Source organism: Schistocerca cancellata, chromosome 1, assembly GCF_023864275.1.
Source record: "Schistocerca cancellata isolate TAMUIC-IGC-003103 chromosome 1, iqSchCanc2.1, whole genome shotgun sequence".
Taxonomy (NCBI): domain Eukaryota; kingdom Metazoa; phylum Arthropoda; class Insecta; order Orthoptera; family Acrididae; genus Schistocerca; species Schistocerca cancellata.
Window position 1 is genome coordinate 460,017,656 of NC_064626.1, and position 23,802 is coordinate 460,041,457.

Here is a 23,802-nt window from a genome sequence, read left to right on the forward strand (position 1 = left end):
AGGTAGCCAGCCGACATATCATGGAAAGAAGTCGATGAGATCCGGCTGCAATCCCGAAATCTTGTGGAACAGAGGTTATACTTCTATCAGGTAAAAGATGAATGTTTTGTAAAGAGAGATACTACTTACCCTTCACCTAACTTGCATATGATATCAAATACTTCCTCCGGCTGTCTTGTCAGGCTTTCTTCCGAGAGCTTCTTCAGCTCACTGGAAAAAGACAGAAAAGAAACAATTAAAATTTTGTTGTGTGTAGTTGCAGGTGCAATGTAACACAGAAACAAGCTACATATATCATCTATGTTCCCTTTTACAGCAACACAGTGTTTGTTTTATGGGCTGGTGGTTACTTCCTATAAAACTTCAAGGCTGGGATGGCATGGTTAACGTATAAAATTATTCACAATGTTTCATTCCCATGTGTGGGGGACATTTGCAGTTGCCAACTTTATATGATAAACGGTCACTACCTGTGGGGGACTAAGCTTTCATAACAAATTTATACATTAACCACAGCCTAATTGTTCAGAATTTTAAACAGAAATTATTGTTCACAGTGATATTTTTGCGATGCATTGACAAGTCTGGAGTAGGCTTTAATCTAGCAGTAGCTGACAAATGATTGTTATTTGAAAGGTTTATCTGCACAGACTATTGCTGAATCTTGAATCTCTTATTTGTCAATCTACAACAAAACTAGCTGCTACATGCAAGAAACAGTCCATCATTTACAAACGCCTCTCATAATCACTCACATTTCTCTCAGTGGCACTAAAAATGACAAATTTCTGTGCTAAATCATTAACATGGTTGGGTACCACTTTTATTTCTTATTCAAGTAATGTGCAGTAGTTTTTCACTACATATTGTAATGTAACAGACCAAGATTGTCCAATAGTTGTACACAATACATCTCAATGAATCATTATTTGTTATGTAATTACAAGTTAATTATCAAGTGTCAGTTTTAAATTTAAAGTAATAATTGTTTAAAAGGCATTTGATGTTGTATATAAACTACAGCAGACAATACATTGATGAAATTTTATAACAGATGCAATTAAGAGTTCAAAATGCAAACAGTTATCTAAATGCTAATACTCAATACACCTTCAAATACTGTTTGTTGCCTATAAAGGAATAAATCTTCAGAATTAGAGCCGTTACATTCCAGGGAACCAAAATATCCATTTTATGTAACTTTGGTTATCAAAGCTTTGCATTTTATAAAACAATGTATTTGTTTTTTTTTCTTCTACTGATAATGTGATGACTATGCTGGACACCATTTGAAACTGGTGTTACAACCCCCCCCCCCCTCGCACGCTGCATGGTCTCATGACATTTGCTGTAGAAGAGAGACCGGCTTCAGCTATAACAAGTCGGCACCCTGTGGACATGAAGCTAAGGAGTATCCAAGCATGTTTGCAAAAAGATAGATCAGTAGTGAAAATTAATGAGGTTCCTATCTTTCTGGAGCGCTGCACATCATAATGCTCTTTCCAGTATGTGTGTGTATAAACAAGATGCATATTTAACTCTGTAAGTGTGAATAATTCCCAATGTTTTTTTCATACAAATGGGCCTACTTAATCCTTAGTTGACTCAAGTCTAGCTCAACCTGTAAGAAACCATTTTATCCTACTGATCTTGATGGTGGTTGTTAGTATACTTCCACCACGCCTAAGAAAGTCTAGCCGCTAAATATATTTATATCTTATAATATATGTTGATTGTAGTTGTAATTATTTTGTTCCATGTATCGTACGATGCCTAAATGAGACGTGACGATAGAAGAGCTGCCTACCAGAGAACCTCAACCAAGGTTCTTTAAAAGGGACCTCAACCAGACGACGGAGGGAGACAAAGTTATTGTACACAAGAATCACAGCCAAAATAGGGAACCAGCACTGCCAACCGAACATTCTCGATTGTACATTTATGATGGTGCACGAACATACGATCCACCCTTCGGATCACACATCTATTGTAGGATCTTTTGATATGCTTACTATTGTTACGATTTCGTCTTTTTTACTATTTTAATTTTTACGGTTCATTTAATTTTTGACAATTTTGTTTCACAAATTCTATTGAACAGCCTACATGCCGGTCTGTCTAGCCGTGGGATTCCCAAATTTCATTATGCTACAACTTCAGTTACTCCCCAAAATGAATTCCCTGGGGAATTCACCTGACTGCTTTGCATACGTAAGTGAAAACGATTACAGTTAATTTTTTGGCTCAGATGCGGACAGTAAACAATTTATATGGTGTTAAATAGCGCAAAATTGTGTAAATGGCAACAAAGACACTGATAGTGGTCCTAGTACTCCCAGGCAATCTACTGTGCGCATGTTCAAATGTAAGAGGAGAAAACAAAAATATAGGAAAGTCTGGGAAACTAATCCTGAATTTAAAGGTTTGTTGTGCACTGATGAATCTAACTCTGAAAGGTGTAGATGTAGAATCCGTAACGTCACTTTTGTGTCTGGATTGGAATGCGTTAAAGAAATTGTAAAAGTGAAAACCATGTCAAAAAAGTGAAGACTGTGGCATCTGGATGCCAGACAATTTTAAATACAGATATTTGTTAAATCAGCTACAAATCATGTGTCTTTATATAATCACGCCCACATTCCTGAAATTAAATTGGCAGGATTAGTGGCAAAACACAATCTTCCTTTCAATATTGCAGATCTCATGGGGAGCGTAATTAAGAGTTGCTTTCCTTATTCTAAAATCGCCACGCCATACATCTGCGTCGCACAAGATGTTCCCAGATCGTAAAGAACTTGATAGCAGAAATCGGTAAGAACGAAGTTGCTGAAAAAACTGACGTACAAAATTCAGTTTTCTTACTGATGACTCAATAGACATAGAATCTGTTAGAGCATCATGCGTCGTGGTTAGATATTTTGATAAAGACACAAAATTGAAGGTAAATTTTGGAATCTTTGTGTAATTTTTAAGCAGGGCCAATATGATAAGGAAAATGATGTGCAACAAATAAAAATCTTTATTCTAATCTAATGCTTTCATTTTCTGAGTACAATGTTTCTGAAAACAATATAATAGGATATCCTTCTGATGGTTGTAATACAATGATGAGGTCAAGAAGTTCGGTTGCTACTTGGTTAAATGAAAAATGTCCCGGACAAATTATCCTCAATTGTATATGTCAATCGCTTTATAATCGTGCCATAGAGACTTGTGAATGTCTTCCCAGACGTTGTTGACACCTAGCTAGGAATAATCATAACCATTTTCAAGTAAATGCTATGAGACTGGCACAACTTCATAAATTTCAAAAGTTTTCAGATATCAAAATCCATGAATTTTTATATCATCACAGACGAGACGGCTATCCTTGCGGGCCGTTGTAGTGAGAATATTATAACACTGGAATGCTTTGCGTCTCTATTTTGAGTCTAAATACCAAGTTGTCTTTATTGACTTACATAAAAGGATGGTAGAAGGGTACAAGGAAATGTTGGTTTGCTCCATGGACCGGCACTATGTCGTAAGCACTAAATGGACTTTACATTCACCACCAACAACACGTCAACATTTCTTCCTGCCAGCCGAATGTATTATTTAGGAGTTAAAGTTCCTAAGGCAATTCAAAAACAGATAATGAACGGGATGACGTGAAAGACTTTTACGGCAGACGTAGGGATTACACGCAGCCAGGACGTTCAGAACTCAGAACTGAACGATAGATGTAACTTTGATGATCATTTATTGCTATTGCTTCCATTTTTACGCGTAAAAGGGCTCTTAAAAAAACTCACTCTCTTATACCTCCTACGTCAAAATTACCGAGAATAGTCTCTGTAGATGATAGGCATTTATGACAAATCAGCGACGACTGGACGAAACTTCATATCGCAAAAAACAGACGAATATATTAGGAACTGTTGGGAAATGGGCGTATTTTGGGGGAGCAGGCTCAGCATAGGAACTTTACTTGGCGAGAGAGAATTCCCAGCCCAAGTAGTTTTTTCACTCTCGTGTTTATCCCACATTCAAATGCTGACTGCGAAAGAGTTTTTAGTACGATGGATCTTCAAAAGTGAAAAAACAGGAATAGGGTCGTTACCTTCACAGAGAATGGATGTTTGCTTGCCAGCAAGCGTGTGAGCAGCAGCAGCAGCTCAAGCAAAAATTTGTTCCTTCTGAAAAAATGCTCGGCAGCATGTAGAAAACGCAGCTATATTTGCGGCCATCCACCTCCTCTATCCCTGACCCTCCAGAAGACGAAAATGATGCATTTCTTTTTAAGTCTTCTTCCGAGGTAAGCAAATAAAGTAATGTTTAAATAATTTTGTGAACCATATTTACATATTGTTTGCAAGTAAAAAAAATAAAAATAAGTAGCATTAAAATGTAAAGAAGTTCACGTGAAATAATCGGACACGCGTATTTTTATGTGGTACCAGCATAAAGCCGAGGCCGGCCAAGATTCTTGCCAATGCACTACAACAATCATAGTAGCGGTCTAATTCGGTTATTCTTGAAGATAAGCATGTATGTGGGAAAAGGTTTGAAAAAGGATTGAAATTATCCTTGAAGTTAGTTTGATGACGCTAATTGCTTTCATTACGAAATACCGTACTCTTTCTTTTCTCAGGTAATTTGCGCTCAGCAGAAGCTCGCTTTTTGACGCTTCTCATTATTTCTGACGTCATATCTTCTGAACTATTTACTGTAAAGTAATATGTTGCAGATGCTGGTTGGTTGGCTGATCTGGGGGAGGGGACCAAACAGCGAGGTCATCGGTCCCATCGGATTAGACAAGGATGTGTAAGGAAGTCTGTCGTGCCCTTTCAAAAGAAGGAACCATCCCGGCATTTGCCTGGAGCGATTTCGGGAAATCAAGGAAAACCTAAATCTGGATGGCTGGACGCGGGTTATTGCAGGTGCATTCAGTGATGTATGTAGATACTGCCTGCAAAATGTGTTGCGAATAGCATTAGTAGTAAAGAAGTAAAAAATTAAAACGTTTGCTCGCATGAACAGTGAAACTGTAATACGCGCTTAATCTTTTTTTTCCTTTCATCAATTTGTGTGGGCTGTCAACGAGAAAAAGTTTCGTAGACGTTTGAAGTTATGTTTGAAGATTGATGGAAGTCGCTACGTGTTATTTCCGAGTAGTAGATAAACAAAATGGAATATTTGGCCGCCATCAACTTCAAGACAAATACTGTACTTAGTTCCTAATTGTAATACTTATCGTGTTAAATTTAACTGACTTTTAATGAGTAGATTATGACAGCATGTCAAATTTTTAAATTCGTTCAATAATTAGACGAAATACTGAAAATGAACTTATTGTTGTCCCTGGAATCCGTTATCCAGGACAGAAACGCAAAAACGCATTTCATATTGTTGGTATGTACGATCCCATAACGAAATGTACCATAATTTGAATGCCATTATGCGAGCCGGTAATACTGAACGGGACAGCCACGATTCTTACAAGTGTTTTTATCTTGTACATGAAGTCTACTACACTTCCGAATTCGATATGTACAAGATTGTATCCTTCCACGTAAATACGCGAAACGATATTAAATGGAGAGTATTTTAATTCTCAGCGTAGGCGTGGTATACGAGTACAAACAGAGCTTTCGATAATATCGTCTTCGGAGATGTTTGAAAATAGTTACGTGGCCACGCCTGAGGAAGAGTAGCGCTTTCAGTAGTAAACTGTGAAGTATATACTAAGATGGTACTGTTCTTTCGGACATGTCCGAAAGAACAGATACCATCTTAGTATAAAGCTCACCGGCCACTTGACCATCTTCTTCTTCTTCTTCTTCTTCTGTGCAGATGCACAAACAGTGCCCGAACTCTTACGGGAATCGGCAACGCGCCGCGAGTAATGAGTATAATGGGCAGGGGCACTACGAATGTAGTGCGGGACAATACGTTGAGAATGTGGGTTTCGCGGGATGCGTGCCAGAGATAAGTCCCTGCAGTCGCACTATCCTCTGTGTCCTCGGTGGCTCAGATGGATATAGCGTCTGCCATGTAAGCAGGAGATCCCGGGTTAGAGTCCCGGTCGGGGCACACATTTTCATCTGTGTCCCGTTGACGTATGTCAACGCCTGTAAGCAGCTAAGGTTTTCATTTCATTGTAATTTCAAACTGTGAAGTGACGGCGCAATATAGGGCTTGCTGTGATTGTTTTATTTTCTTTTGTGAAGAGTAAGCGTAGTTTGTAAGATGGTGTAGCTGCAAGCGTTTTTTGACTTACCACCACGCCAACGAGTGTAAAAATGGTGCAAAATGAGGGTCCAGTGGTCCAGCAGCAATTATTTCGTAACTGTGGCTAGAAGTATTTATCTCTGTTGCCACTGTTTGCAATTTTAAAGTCAATATATTTCCAAAAAATGCAATAATGTGTAAATAATAAAGCCAAGTAATTAAGAGTTGGTCGCGAATCAGTTAAGATACCAGTTGAAGTTTTTCATGTGTAAATTTTATCATCTTTGAAGCAGAGTTATTTCCAGGGTAACTCGAAGCATATTAAATAACTGTTACTGAACACTGCTGGCTAGTTCTATTGAAGTTAAAACATATAATCTTCTATCCCCCAGCTAAACGAATATTTGGTTCATGATTTGTCTTTTTTTTTAATAATACATGCGAGACCGCTTTGGACTAACCACACCTCTCAAAAAGGAAAAGATCAGACAGTCCTATTTAAACGGGAACGCGTTGCACTCAGTGTGTCAAACAGTAAAAATTATAATTAAAAATAATCGTTCCCAACGGGTTGACAAATACGATAATATTAAGTCGAAGAGGGCCAAAATTATTATCAGACCGTGCAATATATTTCGTTTTGTCGTCACGGCTATTTTTTAGTAGTCGGAAATAAAACATAAATACAGTATCTGATAAACTCAAATAAGTGCTCTAACTTTACGTAATTTTGATCATTTTTTTACAAATTCTGGATTTACTTCAAATTTATTACCTTAGACATGGAGGTAAGTACTAATGAATCTTGTCCAGTGGTCATCTATGATATTCATTCCGCTTCACTACCTATATACACCACAAATGTATCTCCTATTACTGTTTTAGCGGTGTTCCACATTAACAGAGACTAGCAATCACATTGTCCAACGGTGGCACATGGGATATATTAGTGTTTCTGTTGTCAGCATAATTTTACCAAGTTTAAAACAACTTCAGACGCACATTTTCCCAGAACTTTTAAAATTTATAGGTTATACATAACAATTTTTTTCTGTCCGCTCTTCTCAAATGCGATTTGGTGAACGGGTTTTATTGGTTGCAGTATAGGGGTTGCATAAAGTTCCAAAGTGGAACCAATAAATAATTCGAGTAAAATCTGCTCCGGACGTTGTTCTTAAAATGACAAAAGAAGCCTCACGCCAGCAGCTATGCCGAGGAAAATGTTTATATAACGTAGTCCCAAATAGGGTAGAAATATCAAAAACAGGGAACTTACGGTACAGGTAACTGACTATGCTCATAAATACTGCAGCACATTGCGGAAAACTAGTTTCACAGACGATCCTCAGTACGAAGAAGATAATGATAATAAATTTGTAGTCATTTTAGAACCTTCATAACACATTTAAATTGATGCGCCAAAAATGTGCTACTGAGATGATTGTTTTTCTGTACAACGTAAGTCCTCAACACTTATTTGTTCTCTTCATTCAGCATTTTAAAAAAATGGTTCAAATGGCTCTCAGCACTATGGCACTTACCTTCTGAGGCCATCAGTCCCCTAGACTTAGAACTACTTAAACCTGTCTAACCTTCGGACATCACACACATCCATGCCCGAGGCAGGATTCGAACCTGCGACCGTAGCGGTCGCGCGGTTCCAGACATTCATTCAGCATTTTAACTTTGATTATATATATATACAGGGTGTTTCAAAAATGACCAGTATATTTGAAACGGTAATAAAAACTAAACGAGCAGCGATAGAAATACACCGTTTGTTGCAATATGCTTGGGACAACAGTACATTTTCAGGCGACAAACTTTCGAAATTATAGTAGTTACAATTTTCAACAACAGATGGCGCTGTGAGTGATGTGAAAGATATAGAAGACAACGCAGTCTGTGGGTGCGCCATTCTGTACGTCGTCCTTCTGCTGTAAGCGTGTGCTGTTCACAACGTGCAAGTGTGCTGTTGACAATATGGTTTATTCCTTAGAACAGAGGATTTTTCTGGTGTTGGAATTCCACCGCCTAGAACACAGTGTTGATGCAACAAGACAAAGTTTTCAACGGAGGTTTAATGTAACCAAAGGACCGAAAAGCGATACAATAAAGGATCTGTTTGAAAAATTTCAACGGACTGGGAACGTGACGGATGAACGTGCTGGAAAGGTAGGGCGACCGCGTACGGCAACCACAGAGGGCAACGCGCAGCTAGTGCAGCAGGTGATCCAACAGCGGCCTCGGGTTTCCGTTCGCCGTGTTGCAGCTGCGGTCCAAATGACGCCAACGTCCACGTATCGTCTCATGCGCTAGAGTTTACACCTCTATCCATACAAAATTCAAACGCGGCAACCCCTCAGCGCCGCTACCATTGCTGCACGAGAGACATTCGCTAACGATATAGTGCACAGGATTGATGACGGCGATATGCATGTGGGCAGCATTTGGTTTACTGACGAAGCTTATTTTTACCTGGACGGCTTCGTCAATAAACAGAACTGGCGCATATGGGGAACCGAAAAGCCCCATGTTGCAGTCCCATCGTCCCTGCATCCTCAAAAAGTACTGGTCTGGGCCGCCATTTCTTCCGAAGGAATCATTGGCCCATTTTTCAGATCCGAAACGATTACTGCATCTCGCTATCTGGACATTCTTCGTGAGTTTGTGGAGGTACAAACTGCCTTAGACGACACTGCGAACGCCTCGTGGTTTATGCAAGATGGTGCCCGGCCACATCGCACGGCCGACGTCTTTAATTTCCTGAATGAATATTTCGATGATCGTGTGATTGCTTTGGGCTATCCGAAACATACAGGAGGCGGCGTGGATTGGCCTCCCTATTCGCCAGACATGAACCCCTGTGACTTCTTTCTGTGGGGACACTTGAAAGACCAGGTGTACCGCCAGAATCCAAAAACAATTGAACAGCTGAAGCAGTACATCTCATCTGCATGTGAAGCCATTCCGCCAGACACGTTGTCAAAGGTTTCGGGTAATTTCATTCAGAGACTACGCCATATTATTGCTACGCATGGTGGATATGTGGAAAATATCGTACTATAGAGTTTCCCAGACCGCAGCGCCATCTGTTGTTGAAAATTGTAACTACTGTAATTTCGAAAGTTTGTCCGCCTGAAAATGTACCGTTGTCCCAAACATATTGCAACAAACGGTGTATTTCTATCGCTGCTCGTTTAGTTTTTATTACCGTTTCAAATATACCGGTCATTTTTGAAACACCCTATATATATATATATATATATATATATATATATATATATTATGGAGAGTGTTCACGCAGTTTGCTTTCGGTTAAGCGGTTTCAGATTTGTTTTAGGAATTACTACTTTTAATTACAGATACTTTGGATATGTTTCCTGTCGTGAACTAATTTGGACGGAGCAGAATGGTGAAGGAACTCTGATGCGAAGAAACCGGCCTAACATTCTCCTGATCTGATCAGCAGACAAAGTAACCTGAACCCAGATCAGCAGACAAAGTAACCTGAACCCAGAATGGCGGGAAGGGAATTTTTGCATCTCTTTCACAGAGTGTCTTCAACCATAGTTCTATGTATTGAAAACCACCATTTGAACGCTATAACGAAGGATGATTCATGTCAGGGAAGTCGATAATTGGGCAATGGAGGAAGTCAAGAGGGTCAGGCATGACACGACTCGTATCTGCAGCACCAATGTTTTCAAAACTGATACATGGGCACCTCGCATTGTCAGCGTGCAGCTGATGGAGCTTCCAGGATTGTTCATCTTCGATAAACTGCACAAAAAATCAGTCTGCTGTCATTTATCGATTACGTGTGTGAATAATTATGAAAAAGTATGAGTTCTACATAGCATACCTATGATCTCATAACTAAGGCAGCCAAAACTTCTAGATTTCACATCTATAGCGTTTTCGATGAAATCAATGAACATGAGTAGACAGACTGTACCACAATGTAGCATCGCATTCTGCCAGCATGGTAACCTTATTTCATGCTAACGTAGTCGACTGTTTCGCTCCCCGTCTACTGATGTACAGGTTGTCCCAGGAGAAATGGTAGGTATCCAACTTTTCAGTAAAAAAAATAGTGTTTACAGCATCTAAGATAAACAAGTGCTCACAGCTCTTTAGGTATGCATTTTAGAGCTTATGTTTACTAGACATTTTTGCTTCGAATGATCGTTCCTGTCATGAACGCTGACCATTTCTCCAGGGCCAGCCTATTTAATGGCGACCCCCATCCCCCTTTCTCCAAATATTTCCTCAAATTCGAAGAGTTCTTCATCTGGAAAACGATGCAAAATATTTAAACATAGAATTATATAAAATGAGTTAAATTGCTGATATTTTTGACATTTTGCTAAGCCGCAAATACACTATTTTAAAAGTACACGTTGTGGTTGTGGTGGTCTGTTCGAAGACTGGTTTGATGCAACTCTCCATGCTATTCTATACTGGGCAAGCCTTTTCATCTTCAAATAACTGCTGCAACCGATATCCTTTTGAATCTGCTTGCTGTCCTAACCTAACCCAGCCCTCTCTTGTTTCCCTTTACGATTTTTACCCCCCCCCCCCAAAAAAAAACACACACACACACACACACACACACACACACACACACACACAGATGTGAAGAAACCAGTAGCCTTGTTAAAGAAACCAGCCTGACGTTCTCCTGATCTGATCAGCAGATAAAGTAACCTGAACCCAGGATGGCAGGAAGGGAATTTTTACTTCTCTTTTACGGAGTGTCTTCAACCATCGTTCTATGTAACTAGGTGTGTGTGTGTGTGTGTGTGTGTGTGTGTGTGTGTGTGTGTAAGGCCTCGTTGCTTGTTGCCCGAAAGCTTATTTGTGGTAGTCTTTTTGTTGCGCGTATCTTCGCTATATGGTGAGTAGCAACTTTCCTTTTCACAATTGTTACAGTCCGTCCTGGATTTTCCGTTGTTTGATTGTATTTTACCCCTGCTAGCTTCAGAATTTCGAAGGAAGTATTCGAGTCAACATTGTCAAAAGCTTTCCCTAAGCCTTTACAAATGCTACGAAAGTTGGTGTGCCTTTCCCTAACCTTCCTCCAAGAACAAGTCATAGGGAGTCAGAATTGCCTCGCCTGTACCAGGATTTCTCTGGAATTCAAACTAATCTTCCCAGAGATCTCTTCTGCCAGTTTTCCCGTTTTTCTGTAAGGAATTCGTACTCGTATTTTGCACCCATGACCTATCGAACTGATAGTTAGGTAATTTTCGCAGCTGTCAGTAAACCATAAATGGAAATTGTTTCATGGAATCTTAGGGGCTTTCCAGTATTCGTTCTTCGTTAGTCTTGTACCAAATTTCCAATATTAATTCTTCGTTAGTCTTGTACCGAAGCCGAGCAGTGTGACACTTGGTTATTTCCCATACTGAGTCATCTGGCGAATGACTATGAACGCACCATCTTCCCCACTAGAGAGAAATAATAGTGTTCCATCTCTCATATTACGCGAGTTGGTACTGCAGCGTTGTTGATGTGAGAAATAGGAAGCAAGAGAGATTGAGGTGGAAGGGAACATTTACAGAGGGCAGAGGCAGATTTGGCTCGGCCATACCAAATATTCTGCACCCTCGGTGGTCAGCACAGGCAATACCACTCTCATTAACTCGGCAACAGCGTCCCCCAGTCAGCAATATTGCCCGGTCATAGGACCGTTTACTGCAGTCACATTTCAGGAATGTTGACGGCAACAAATACTGCTGCCGCCACATATCGCCGTAAAACATGGCCCACGTAAACGTCGTGGGCTGCGATTGAATTGCTAGCCTTGTAAGTCACAGGCAGAAATTATGCAGAACGGGCGAAACTAGTCCGAGAAACTGTCTGTAAACATCTCAGGGAGTGTTTCATGCAATCATACATTCGTAAACCATAACAACGAATTACGCATCAAACGAGTGAACTTTATAATTTATCGCGTATACGTGTGGTGTTTCTCTACTGTAACTACTATTGTAAACGAAATAAAACGGTTATGCTGATTGGAAGCTTACATGATTTTATGTGCGTATTGTGACAACTCTTGCAAGGAAAAGAAACATGTACGCTCCCTCGATATGTGACCTGATGTTATTTGTTAATTCCGAGAACAGCTTCAAGACAAACATTTCCGCTTACTTTCAGGTTCTTGAGCTTTTGTGTAACAAAAGGGTATCTGTTTCCTGATCAATCAACAATTTCCTAACTTCGGAGTGACATATTGTGTTTTTATATACATCTTCCAGCACACCTGCACACTTTGTGATTGTCATTTACTTATTCTGTCCTTTGTGGAAATTCTGTCGGAGTGAATTTAATTTCTCTCAGCCTCTCAGTAACGGACGTGTATTGTACATTACCACCCTTACACTGTACAATATACTGCACGATATTCAATATTTTTAATGTTCTACAGTCTTGACTATGCTGCGAAAACCGTCAGTGTCAATCTCAGGAGGTGAATATTACTACACAAAACTCATTGCTGTGTAATAAATATTGAGCGTGTGAGAGGCCCAGCAAGCCACCATGGTGCACTTACAGATCCACTGGATACATAATCACCATCACCATCACCACTATTATTACTAATCATAACTGGACCGCAATGGACCATGCAATGTACAACGAGTGTTATTTTCAGGGCTCTGCTTTAGCTTTTCTTTGTGCCCATATTACTTTCAGTTTGGCAGAATGGGCTCTTTTCCGCTCGTCAGATTTAAGTACTTTTGGTCTTCTTGGCTTTTTCTGAAATGTCCAATCGTCCAGTGGTGAATTTTATGCCCAATTTTTTTTCCTGCGTGGTATATAGAGCAGTATTATTCCTATTTCCATCATGTCTTCTCTTACCGCACCGATGTATTTAATTGTTTTAGTTTTTGTTTCCTACGTGTTTCATAGAATTCCACAGCCTGTCATGTTAACCTGTTTGGTTCTATTCCTTTCGTATGCCCATAGAATTTTAGCCTGATTTGTTTCATATACTAATAAATACCGGTGTACTTTTAGTTTCTGATTTCCTGTTAGTCTGTACGTTCCTTATTCAGTGTAATATAAATCTATAATTTTTCTGATTACTCTCCGTTCTCTCCTTGGGATTTATTTAATGCCCCTACTTCTGTTTAAAATGAGTTTTCAGCCCCATAAAGACACTTTCGTTTGATGACTTGTGTTATGTAAGTGGTAAGTTCGTAGCGTTAATTTTGCATGTTCGTATTCCGGTCGCTGTGGGTTTCTTTATCAGTCGTCATTTTTATTTGTAGTTACTGTTGCTGTTAGAATTTACATATTGTCATTTTGGGATGGTGGGCGGAGCTGTGAACGCTAGAAAATGAAGTGTCAAGTGCAGGAAGTGCAAAGTTGAGAAATCGGAGCTTTCCGATATAGTCTTCCTTTGAGTTCGACAGGGAGAGGGGGCGGGGGAGACAGCAGCGGAGGTAGCTAAAAACATTTCCGTCGTATGTGGGGATAATGCCGTTGGACAGAGCACGGCAAGGAAATGGTTTTCTCGTTTTAAGGAGGGTCTTTTTGACATTAGTGACCCCTCAACGTTCGGGAGACCTTCGGTGTTTGATGAAGATCGTTTAAACGCGTTGATCGATAATGACCCGCGTCAGTGTACTCGAAAACTGGCAAATGTTATGTATTGGGATTGTTTCACCATCGTGCGATATTTGCGTACAGTGGGGAAGGTTCAAAAATCGGCTGTTTTAAGCCATAAACACAAAAATCAGCGATTTGCCATATGCAATCTCTGCTTGCTCGTTATGAATTGGCTTGCGAACAACTCCTATCACCGGCCGCGGAGGCCGAGCGGTTCTAGGCGCTTCAGTCTGGAACCGAGTGACCGCTACGGTCGCAGGTTCGAATCCTGCCTCGGGCATGGGTGTGTGTGATGTCCTTAGGTTAGTTAGGATTAAGTAGTTCTAAGTTGTAGGGGACTGATGACCTCAGATGTTAAGTCCCATAGTGCTCAGAGCCATTTTTTGAACTCCTATCCTGTAATTACTGGTGACGAGCAACGGCATCTTTATGCTAACGTGAGGAAATTAAAGGAATGGTTAAGCGCAAACAAAGCAACTACTCCCTGCACACACAGACCTGCGCGCACCCACAAAAGATGATGATATGCATCTGGTAGAACAGCGACGACGTGGTGTACGACAAATTGCGTCCCCGAGGTTTAACCATCACTGCTGGAATCTGGTATCGACTGCACATGCAATCCCGGAATAACGCTCTGGAAGACTGAGTGAAGAGATCTTACGCCACGAAAACGCCCGCTAGCTTACTGCCAGACTGACAAAAGACACTACACAGGAGGTTGTTTGGGAAGTCATTCCGCTGCGCCCTCAGGTTTTCACCATTTCCGCCCTCTGTCTAACAACTTTCAAGGAAGTTTCCTGGCAGATTAAAACTGTGTGCCGGTCCGAGACTAGAACTCGGGACCTTTGCCTTTCGCGGGCACGTGCTCTACCATCTGAGCTACCCAAGCACGACTCACGCCCCGTCCTCACAGCTTTACTTCTGCCAGTATCTCGTCTTCTACCTTCCAAACTTCACAGAAGCTCTCCTGCGAGCACTTGTCCGCGAAAGGCAAAGGTCCCGAGTCCGAGTCTCCGTCCGGCACACAGTTTTAATCTTCCAGGCAGTTTCATATCAGAGCACACTCCGCTGCCGAGTGAAAATCTCATTCTGGAACTTTCAAGGAACTTCCTTTCCCGATGAAAATGCGCTCCAAAGATGTCTCGACGAGTTCTTCGCCTCCTCAAAACCATGCCATCTCTACTGTCGCTGAATTTAAAATTACCCCAGCGTTGGCACATTTTTATAAATAGTGGAGAAGAACGTATTATTGATGACTAAAGTCTCTGTTTCGTGTGTCCGTTGTCTTTATTGAACTTGCGGAAAACGCTCCCAACTTATGCACCAACCCTTTTTTTTTATTATAAGTCGGTATTCCAATACAGACTGTACTGTTTTGATCTGGCGCTCCCGGGACTTTCCGGCTACGCTAGACCTCTGTGGGAGCGTCAAGCACGGAGCGCGCGCTCTGCTTTACGGCGGCTGGCTGACCCTGGTCCGGCGTCTCGGGCGCGCTGCTCCTGCTCTACGTCCTGGCCGGCGGACGCCCTGCGCTGGCGCTGGCGGCGGCGCTCCTTGCACGTCTTGCAGTTGATGGTGGGCTCCGCCGGCGCGAACACGCCGCCGTTCTTGAACACCAGCGTGTCCATGGCCGCGTCACATCACAGGCGCGGGCGCGGCTGCCGTCTCTGCCCGGGGAGAGGACAACTGTCAGTGAGGGCGAACCGAGCAACGGCCAGCTGGCGCCTCGGGGAAAAACAGGTTCACCTCAGTCGCGGTCCATGGCCAACGCGCTGTACGAGTTACTACATCTGATCAGCTGGACTCGCGTTATAGCAATATGCATACTTCACCGCTAGAACCTACACAGCAACCGGTCAGTCCATAAAGGCTCTTGCAAACGATGAAACAATCTGTCAAACTTCATTAGTTTGTCCTTCAAACATAAATTTTGCTTGACATGTTTGTCAAACATGAGATTGTGTTTCACGTGCTTGACAAACAAATTGTCTGACGTGTTTGTAAAACATAAATTGCGTGCGACCTGTTGGTGAGAAGTTTCGACTGACGGTCGATTTGACAAGATGTCGTTGCTTATGCTCTTTCGCCATGCATGTTTAGCGAGAAAGAGTTTTTCTCACTGTATAATGGGTTTCTGCAACTGTGGAAACTACGATCAAAAGAGTATACGAATAAAAACAAAAGAGCACCGGTAATTATCAAAACGGTACACGTGTTTTGCGTATTACCCAGTCATGTATTACTCACGAAAATGTTATGAGGAAAATCAGTAATCTACTCACAAAATACATGCGGAAGTGCAATTAGGCAGAATGTCAATGCTCTCCGGTTCTTCCAAACATGATGTATATGAAGGGTTTATTTCAATAGGGGCACAACTCCATTTTTGTACATTCTCAGAGAGAGAGAGAGAGAGAGAGAGAGAGAGAGAGAGAGAGAGAGAGAGAGAGAGAGTCCTAAAGTCATGTACCTGAATATTTCTGGTATCTCAACTGCAAGCACTCATTTAACTTTAGGACCCTGTATCTCAGAATGAGCAAAAATGGACTTGTACCACTATTGAAACAAGCCCTTCATATGTTACCAAGTTGTTTTATTTTAATGAATTAGTTAATTAGTTTTTCATGTTTTATTTGTCAATTTCAACCACTCCATTTATTTATTTACTTGTAGAGTCTTACGTTATTCTATCGTTTCTTTTTTTTTTAATACAAACTCGTACGTTAATTTGCAGCACTACACATTTTTTGATGTTAAATACGTCATAATTTAGCACAATATACGCTACATTGTTCCACATTTAGCATCAAGAAACGTGTACTGCTGCAAACTAACGCTGAGAGCACGTGAAAAAAACGTCAGCATTAAACGAAGAGATGCCTTAATAATGTCCAAGCAGCTGACACTTCCTACTACAAGAGAAAAACGGACATAAAATGCCACCACTAACCTTATTTTACATGAATAAAACGAAATACGTACGGTGATATAAATGCGCATTTTCTGGCCAGCTGCCTTTATTCATAGTAACCATGGTGGTTGTTGCCATCAGTACTAAGACTTGTTTGATGCAGCTCTTCATGCTACTCTATCCTCTACAAGCCTCTTCCTCTCCAAATAACTGCTGCATACAACGTAAATCTGAATCTGTTTACTGCATTCATTACTTGGTCTCCCTCTACGATTTTTACCCACCCCCACTCCCTTCACTTCCCACTAATAATTCGTAGTCCCCTGATGTCTCACAATGTGTCATATCAACCGATCCCTTCTTCTGGCCGGGTTCTGGCACAAATTTCTTTTCTCATCATTTCTAGTCAGTGCCTCTTCTTTAGTTACCTAATCTATCCATTTAATCTTCAAATTCTTCAGTAGCGCCACATTTCAAAGGTCCTAGTCTCTGAAACTTCCTGGCAGATTAAAACTGTGTGCCGGACCGAGACTCGAACTCGGGACCTTTGCCTTTCGCAGGCAAGTATTCTATCACTTGCCCGCGAAAGGCAAAGGTGCCGAGTTCGAGTCTCGGTCCGGCACACAGTTTTAATCTGCCAGGAAGTTCCATGTCATCGCACACTCCGCTGCAGAGTGAAGATTTCATTCAGGTCCTAGTCTCTTCTTGTCTAAACTGTTTATCTTCCACGTTTCACTTCCATACGTGGCTACACTCCAAACAAATACCGAAATTCAGAAAATGACTTCCTAACACAAATCCATATGCGATGTTAAATTTCTCTTCTTCAGAAACACTTTTCTTGCTACTGCCACTCTAGATTTCTCTATTCTCTCTACTTTGGCCATCATCAGTTATTCTGCTGCCCAAATAAAACTTGGCTACTACTTGAAGCGTCTCATTTCCTAATCAAATTTCCTCAGCATCACCTGATTTAATTCGACTACATTCCATTATCCTTGTCATGGTTTTGTTAATGTTTACCTTATATCCTCCGTCCAAGACACTGTCCATTCCATTTAACTGCTCTTTCATGTCCTTTGCTGTCTCCGACAAAATTACAATTTGCAAACCTCAAAATTTTTATTTCTTCTTCCTGAACTTCAATTCCTATTCCAAATTTTTCTTTGGCTTCATTTACTATTAGCTCAATGTACAGAATGAATAAGATTGGGGATTGGCTACAACACTGTCTCACTCCCTTCCCTTTCATGCCCGTAGACTCTTGTAACTGACGTCTCGTTTCCGTACAAGTTGTATATAGCCTTTCGCTCCCTGCATTGTCAAAGCTTCCTCCAAGTTTACAAATGATATCAAAGTAGGTTTGCCTTCCCTTAAGAATCCTCTAAAGTATGTCGTAGGGTCAGTATCGCTTCGTGTTTCCCTACATTTCTCTGAAATCCAATCTGATCTTGCCCGAGGTCGGCATCTACCAGTTTTTCTTTTCTTCGGTTAGTATTGGTGTTAGTATTTTTCAACTATGAGTTCTTAAATTGATAGTTCGGTAATATTCACACCTGTCAGCCCCTGATTTCTGTGGAACTGGAATTATTACGTTCTTCTTAAAGTCTGAGGGTATTTCGCCTGTCATACATCTTGCTCACCACATGACAGTTTTGTCAAGGCTGGTTCCCAAGTGCTCTGTCAAATCATCTCGCAGTATAGCAACTCCCAACTCGTCTACGAACTCTTCCCTTTCCAAAATACTGCTTTCAAGTTCATCTCTCTTGTATAGACCCTCTACATACCCCTTCACCCTTTAGGCTTTTCCTTCTTTGTTTAGGACTGCTTTCCCATCTGAGCTCTTGCTATTCATATAGCTGCTTCTCTTTTCTCCAAAGACCTCTTTAATATTCGTGCAGGCGGTATCTGTATTGCCCTTGTTAAATATGCTTGGAAATCCTTACATTTGCCTTCTAGCCAGTACTGCTTGGCCATTTTGCAATTCCTATCCATCTTATTTTTTAGACTTTGTATTCCCTTCAAGCGCTTCATTTGCTGCATTTTTAAATTTTCTCCTTTCATCAACTAAATTTAATATCTCTTGTGTTATCCAAGGACTCCTAGATGGCCTGGTCATTTTACCTACTTGATCTCTGCTTCCTTCACTATTTCATTTCCTAAAGCTACGCCTTTGACTCCTACTGTGTGCCTTCGACTGTTCTAGTCATCCGTTGCCTAATGCTCCCTCTGAAACTTTCTCAACAACCTCTGGTTCTTTCAGCTTAAATTGCTGTCTCTTTGCAGTTTCTTGAGCTTTAACCTTCAATTCATAACCAATACATTGCGGCCAGAGTCCACCTGTCCCATGAAATGTCTTACAATTTAAAATCTGATTCCTGAAACTCTTTGTTACTATTATTTAAATGATCTGAAACGTTCCAGTGCCTCCAGGTCTCTTCCGTGTATACAGCCTTCTTTCGTGGTTCTTGAACGAAGTGTTAGCTAAGATTAAGTTATGCTCTGTACAAAATTCTACCAGGCGGCTTCCTCTTTCATTCCTTTCCCCCAGTCCATATTCACCTGCTATTTATCCTTCCCTTCCTTTTCCTTCTATCGAATTCCAGTCCCCTATCACAATTAAATTTTCCTCTCAGTTAACTATCTAAATAATTCATTTTACCTCCTCATACATTTCTTCAATCTCTTCGTCATCTGCGGAGCTAGTTGGCACATAAACTCTCACTACTGTCGATCTAACCAAATACCTGATGTATTTCCCAACGAACCACTTGCAAGTAACAATTAGTTCCACGTGTAACGCTAGGAAGCATTTGTCTAGTAACTTGTCTTTTGTGTTTATGTGTGTAATAACACAAAATACTCTAGTGGGTTAGCACTTCCTTCCGCCGCCCCTTCAGTACTTCCATTTGAGTTGAATATGCATTTAAGTGTGTCTTAGGGCGCCATAACGTGTTAAATTTATATAGTTATTTTACGTCTAAAGCGAACTAGTTTCTGTATTGTGACTGTGGTGGAAGCAGCGCGGCTTTGGCCTGTCTTTCGCATGAAATAACATATCCAGGAACGACTTGGTCTCGCAGCCTCACGTTCAGCCTGACAGCTTCTCGCTGCTATCGCCCGAGAATCTCTGCTGTACATCTTGCTGGAATAGCACTTCTCGAAGAAATAATAGTACGGGGAAATGGCTTAGACATAACCGAGGGGTTGGTTCCAGAATTCGTCTTTCACTCTACAGCGGAGGGTGAGCTGTTTTATTCAGGCAGGAAGTTTAATACAGCGCTGACTCCAGTGCGGAGTGAAATGTAAACTCCAGAATCCTATCGTTTGATTTGATAGTCTTGGCCTTGAAAATGTACACTGGGCTGTTTCCTCCTACCTGTGAACTACGAGGGTGGTTTGAAAAGTTCTCGGAACAGAATAGAAAAAAGTACTTACATCACAAACTTTTTATTTTTCAATATAGTCTCCTCCTAGATTAATGCACTTGGTCCATCAATTCCGGCTATCAGATCTTCGTTTGAAATGTATCTTCGTCCACCAACAAAAATTTTCAGTTTTGGGAAGAGATGGAAGTCTGACAGAGCCATATAAGGCGAATAAGGCGGGCGTGAAAACAATTCATACCTTAGTTTGTGTAATTTTGCCATGGCTACGGCACATGTGTGCGGGCGCGCGTTAAGAGTCGCGGTACCCATCTTGCAGGTGATTTTCCATTTCTAATTCTTCACTTAAAATGTGATATACCCTTTCAGATGATATCTGGCAGGCGTGAGCAATTTCACGCACTTTCAATCTGCGATCCTTTATGACCATTTTTGTGCACTTTTGCAATGATTTCTGGAGTAATGAAACATCTTGGCCGAACACTGCGCAGATCATCATCTACGCTCTCCCGACCAAATTTAAATTCATTTGTCCACTCGGCAACAGTTGAATATGAAGAAGCAGAGTCCTCCAGTGTATTCTGGAAATCGGCATGAATGTCCTTCGCTTTCATACCTTTCTTTACCAAGTACTTAACCATTGCTAGAATCTCTATTTTTTCCATTTTCGCAAATAACTACGCGGGAACAACAACAGAGTCACGTCACCGCCACAGCTCTCTTCCAAGAGCACTGATGCGGCACGTGTTTACAGGCAACAGTCCAATGAATATCAGGTGAACAACTCGTTGCGATAGCGCTGACCTCTCGTGGTGATTCAGAGAACTTTTCAAACCACCCTCGTAGCTCACATAGTGAATTCCGGACAAATACAGAGTGTCTCCCAAGCCTCTAAAACTACTCTGTTTTTAATTTGACATTTTGCATATAAATTATGGCTTATAGTGAGAAGCAGCGAATCTAAGATATCTTACCACAAATATCCAGACACTCCTGTGAAATGAGCAACTGACCACTATATGTCACGAGAGGCAGACTCACCGCTGTAAAAGCAGGTGGGGCGCATTGCGTTTTCAGCAGAGGAGAAACAGCAGAATGGCTCGGTCGGGAGAGGTCAGTCATTTCGAACGAGGGCTATACACTGGACGTCACCTGAGTGACAAATCCAAAAGGGACATTTCAACCCTTCTAAATCTGAACAGGTCGACTGGTGCATATGAGACCAGGCAGACCTCACGTGCCGACGGCGCAGGGACCGTCAAGTATAGCGGAAGACTGATGTAAAACACCGCATGAAATCGGCGGAAGGAATCACACGTGGATTTGAAAGCGCTTTCGGCAGCCCAGCTAGCACAGTGACTGTGCTTAGGAAGTTAAAAATGACGTCAATGGGCGAGCAGCTCCTCACAAGCCACACATTTCAGTATTAAGTGACGCTTGAGGTGGTATAAAAAGCGATGCCACTGGGCAGTGGATGACTGGAAGCTAGTGATTTGGAATGATGAATCATGATATACCCCCTGGCAATCCGATAGAGAAATTTGAGTTTGGCGAATTATGAGTATGGTAGCTCCAGCACTTAAGCAAAAGGGCGGTAGTGTTACGGTGTGAGTGGGTTTCTTCGGAATAACGGTTTGGTCCCCTTACTGCACTTGAGAAAAGCTATATGCTGAAGGATATGACCACATTTTACAGCACAGTATATTCTAGAGAAACAGTCCGGAGGCGATGACTTTCTTATCAGCATGACAACGCACTGTGCCATAAAGCAGCATCTGCGAAGCCGTGGTTTGTGGACAATAACATTCCTGAAATGGACTGAACTGCCCGAGTCCCGGTCTGAAACCAATTGAGCACCTCTGGAACCTCCACTCAAGACCCTAGCGTCCAACATCAATCTTCTCTGGTTTCGGCTTTTGAGGAAGAATGAGCTGCCATTTTTCCACAGACATTCAGATACCTCCATGAAACTGTCTCCAGCGAAGTTCAAGCCGTCATAAAGGCTAAGTGTGGACACACCCCACACTGCTGTGACCCTGACTAAACTTAACCTCATTTCTTTATTCGTGAATAAAATATACAAAGCTAAGAAAGGGTGGACCATCTGACGAACAGAGAGAGAGAGAGAGAGAGAGAGAGAGAGAGAGAGAGAGAGAGAGCGACTGACTGCATATTCACTAAAGAAGTTGTAACCAGATTACGTTTTACAGTTTCCTGTTTTAAAATCATTATACCAGTATAAACAGTTAAGAGATGCTCTTAGTACAGCGTGATAACATTTTCTTTGAAAGGCTCTCATAAGGAAATTACCAACGCATCTGAAATAACGTAATCGTCTGGTGAGGAAAAGGCTTCGGTAGTACCCAGGTGTAAATATTATTGGACCGCTGATGTTGACGGTATATACAAATGACCTGTTGGTTAACTTCGAAAGCTCCAAGTCGCTATTCACGAATGATTCTGTTGTGTCTACAGCGGTAGTAATACCAGCAGTTTGTAGCAAAATTTAGGAAAGTCTGAAACGGATCGACGGTTGGAACAAGGACTTTTCACTCTTTACACACAAAAATGTTGCGTAAAGATACGCGAAAAGGAACACCTTCGGTGTTTCATATCTATCTCTCGTCAGCGAAAATCGTCAAAAAACAACCATAAAAACTTAGGAGTATGCCTCTGGAGAGATTTTAAGGTGGAACACCACATGAAATTAGTTTCATGAAAGATGTAACAGACAGACGCATTAGGCGGATCGTAAGACTTATTTTTCTGCTAAGGGAGCCGCTTACACAACCCTCGTTCGATAGGTGTTCCTGTGCACAGCTTGTCAATCTGGGACCCTAAACAAGTAGAATTTATAGAACAGTGATCTTTTCAAACAGTGATTTTCTCCGTCAGCGTGAAGGCGTCACACACGTCTGTGCCCGACGCCAGTGGTAGATGCTAAGAATCAGCAGTACGTTTACTGTTAAAATTTCTCCCAGTTGTGAAGAACTATATCCATAACTGAAAACTAGACAAATCAGAGTTTTTTTTTTACTAAGGCTTAGCGACAGTCACTACCTGGGTATTATTCCCACATGGAAAATGGTGTACCTCCGTAATTCACCAAAAGCATAGGAAGACACTTGAATGTAATACCAGTCTTATCCACACTTCTTGTAATGGTCAACAGGAATCAGTGTCATAGATTGCACTTTGATAACTTGCTGTAGTACACTGCTTTTCACTAAAGGGCATGAAGGTAGTGTAACCATAAACATCAGTGATGAAATGTAAATTTCAGGTTTCGCAACTGATATCTCCCCGCTACTACGAATTCCAGTAATCAAGATTGCAGCCTTGATGTGTAACAACTTTGGCAGGTAGCCTACCAGGGCGACAGAGGTGGTGCGTGGGCTCCGTAAAGAACGCATCAGTAGGCGCGCCCCCTCCCTTATCCCCATCTTCGCGGTGGCCTGCATTAGTCACTCCAGCCGTTTAGAGCAACTGCACCAAGGTCTCGCATGCCGTTCCTACTCATGACGCTCGGGAACAACATTGCATAACGTAGACGGACGATGCGCGACGTTTCAGGCTTATAATCCGACATGTTTTTTATGAGCAACAGCCAAAATGTCAGTTACGTACATCCACACCACCTCCAACGCAGAAGCCCCTTGGAAAACA

General features: G+C 41.5%; 1 protein-coding gene across 3 annotated transcripts in view; it reads right to left on the minus strand.

Annotated features, from left to right (window-relative positions):
• The window catches only part of LOC126177010 (serine/threonine-protein kinase 3), a 334,707-nt gene that overhangs the window by 47,356 nt on the left and 263,549 nt on the right, over nucleotides 1–23,802 (minus strand). For 2 of the 3 annotated variants that reach the window (XM_049924242.1, XM_049924233.1), the window contains exons 2-3: nucleotides 15,310–15,506; nucleotides 130–210 (exon numbers count right to left, since the gene is read on the minus strand). In XM_049924242.1, the coding sequence (XP_049780199.1) occupies nucleotides 130–210; nucleotides 15,310–15,467 (239 nt within the window). In that variant the 5' untranslated portion in view covers nucleotides 15,468–15,506. The remainder of the gene's footprint in view (nucleotides 1–129; nucleotides 211–15,309; nucleotides 15,507–23,802) is intronic. The other variant, XM_049924251.1, reaches the window with a different exon arrangement.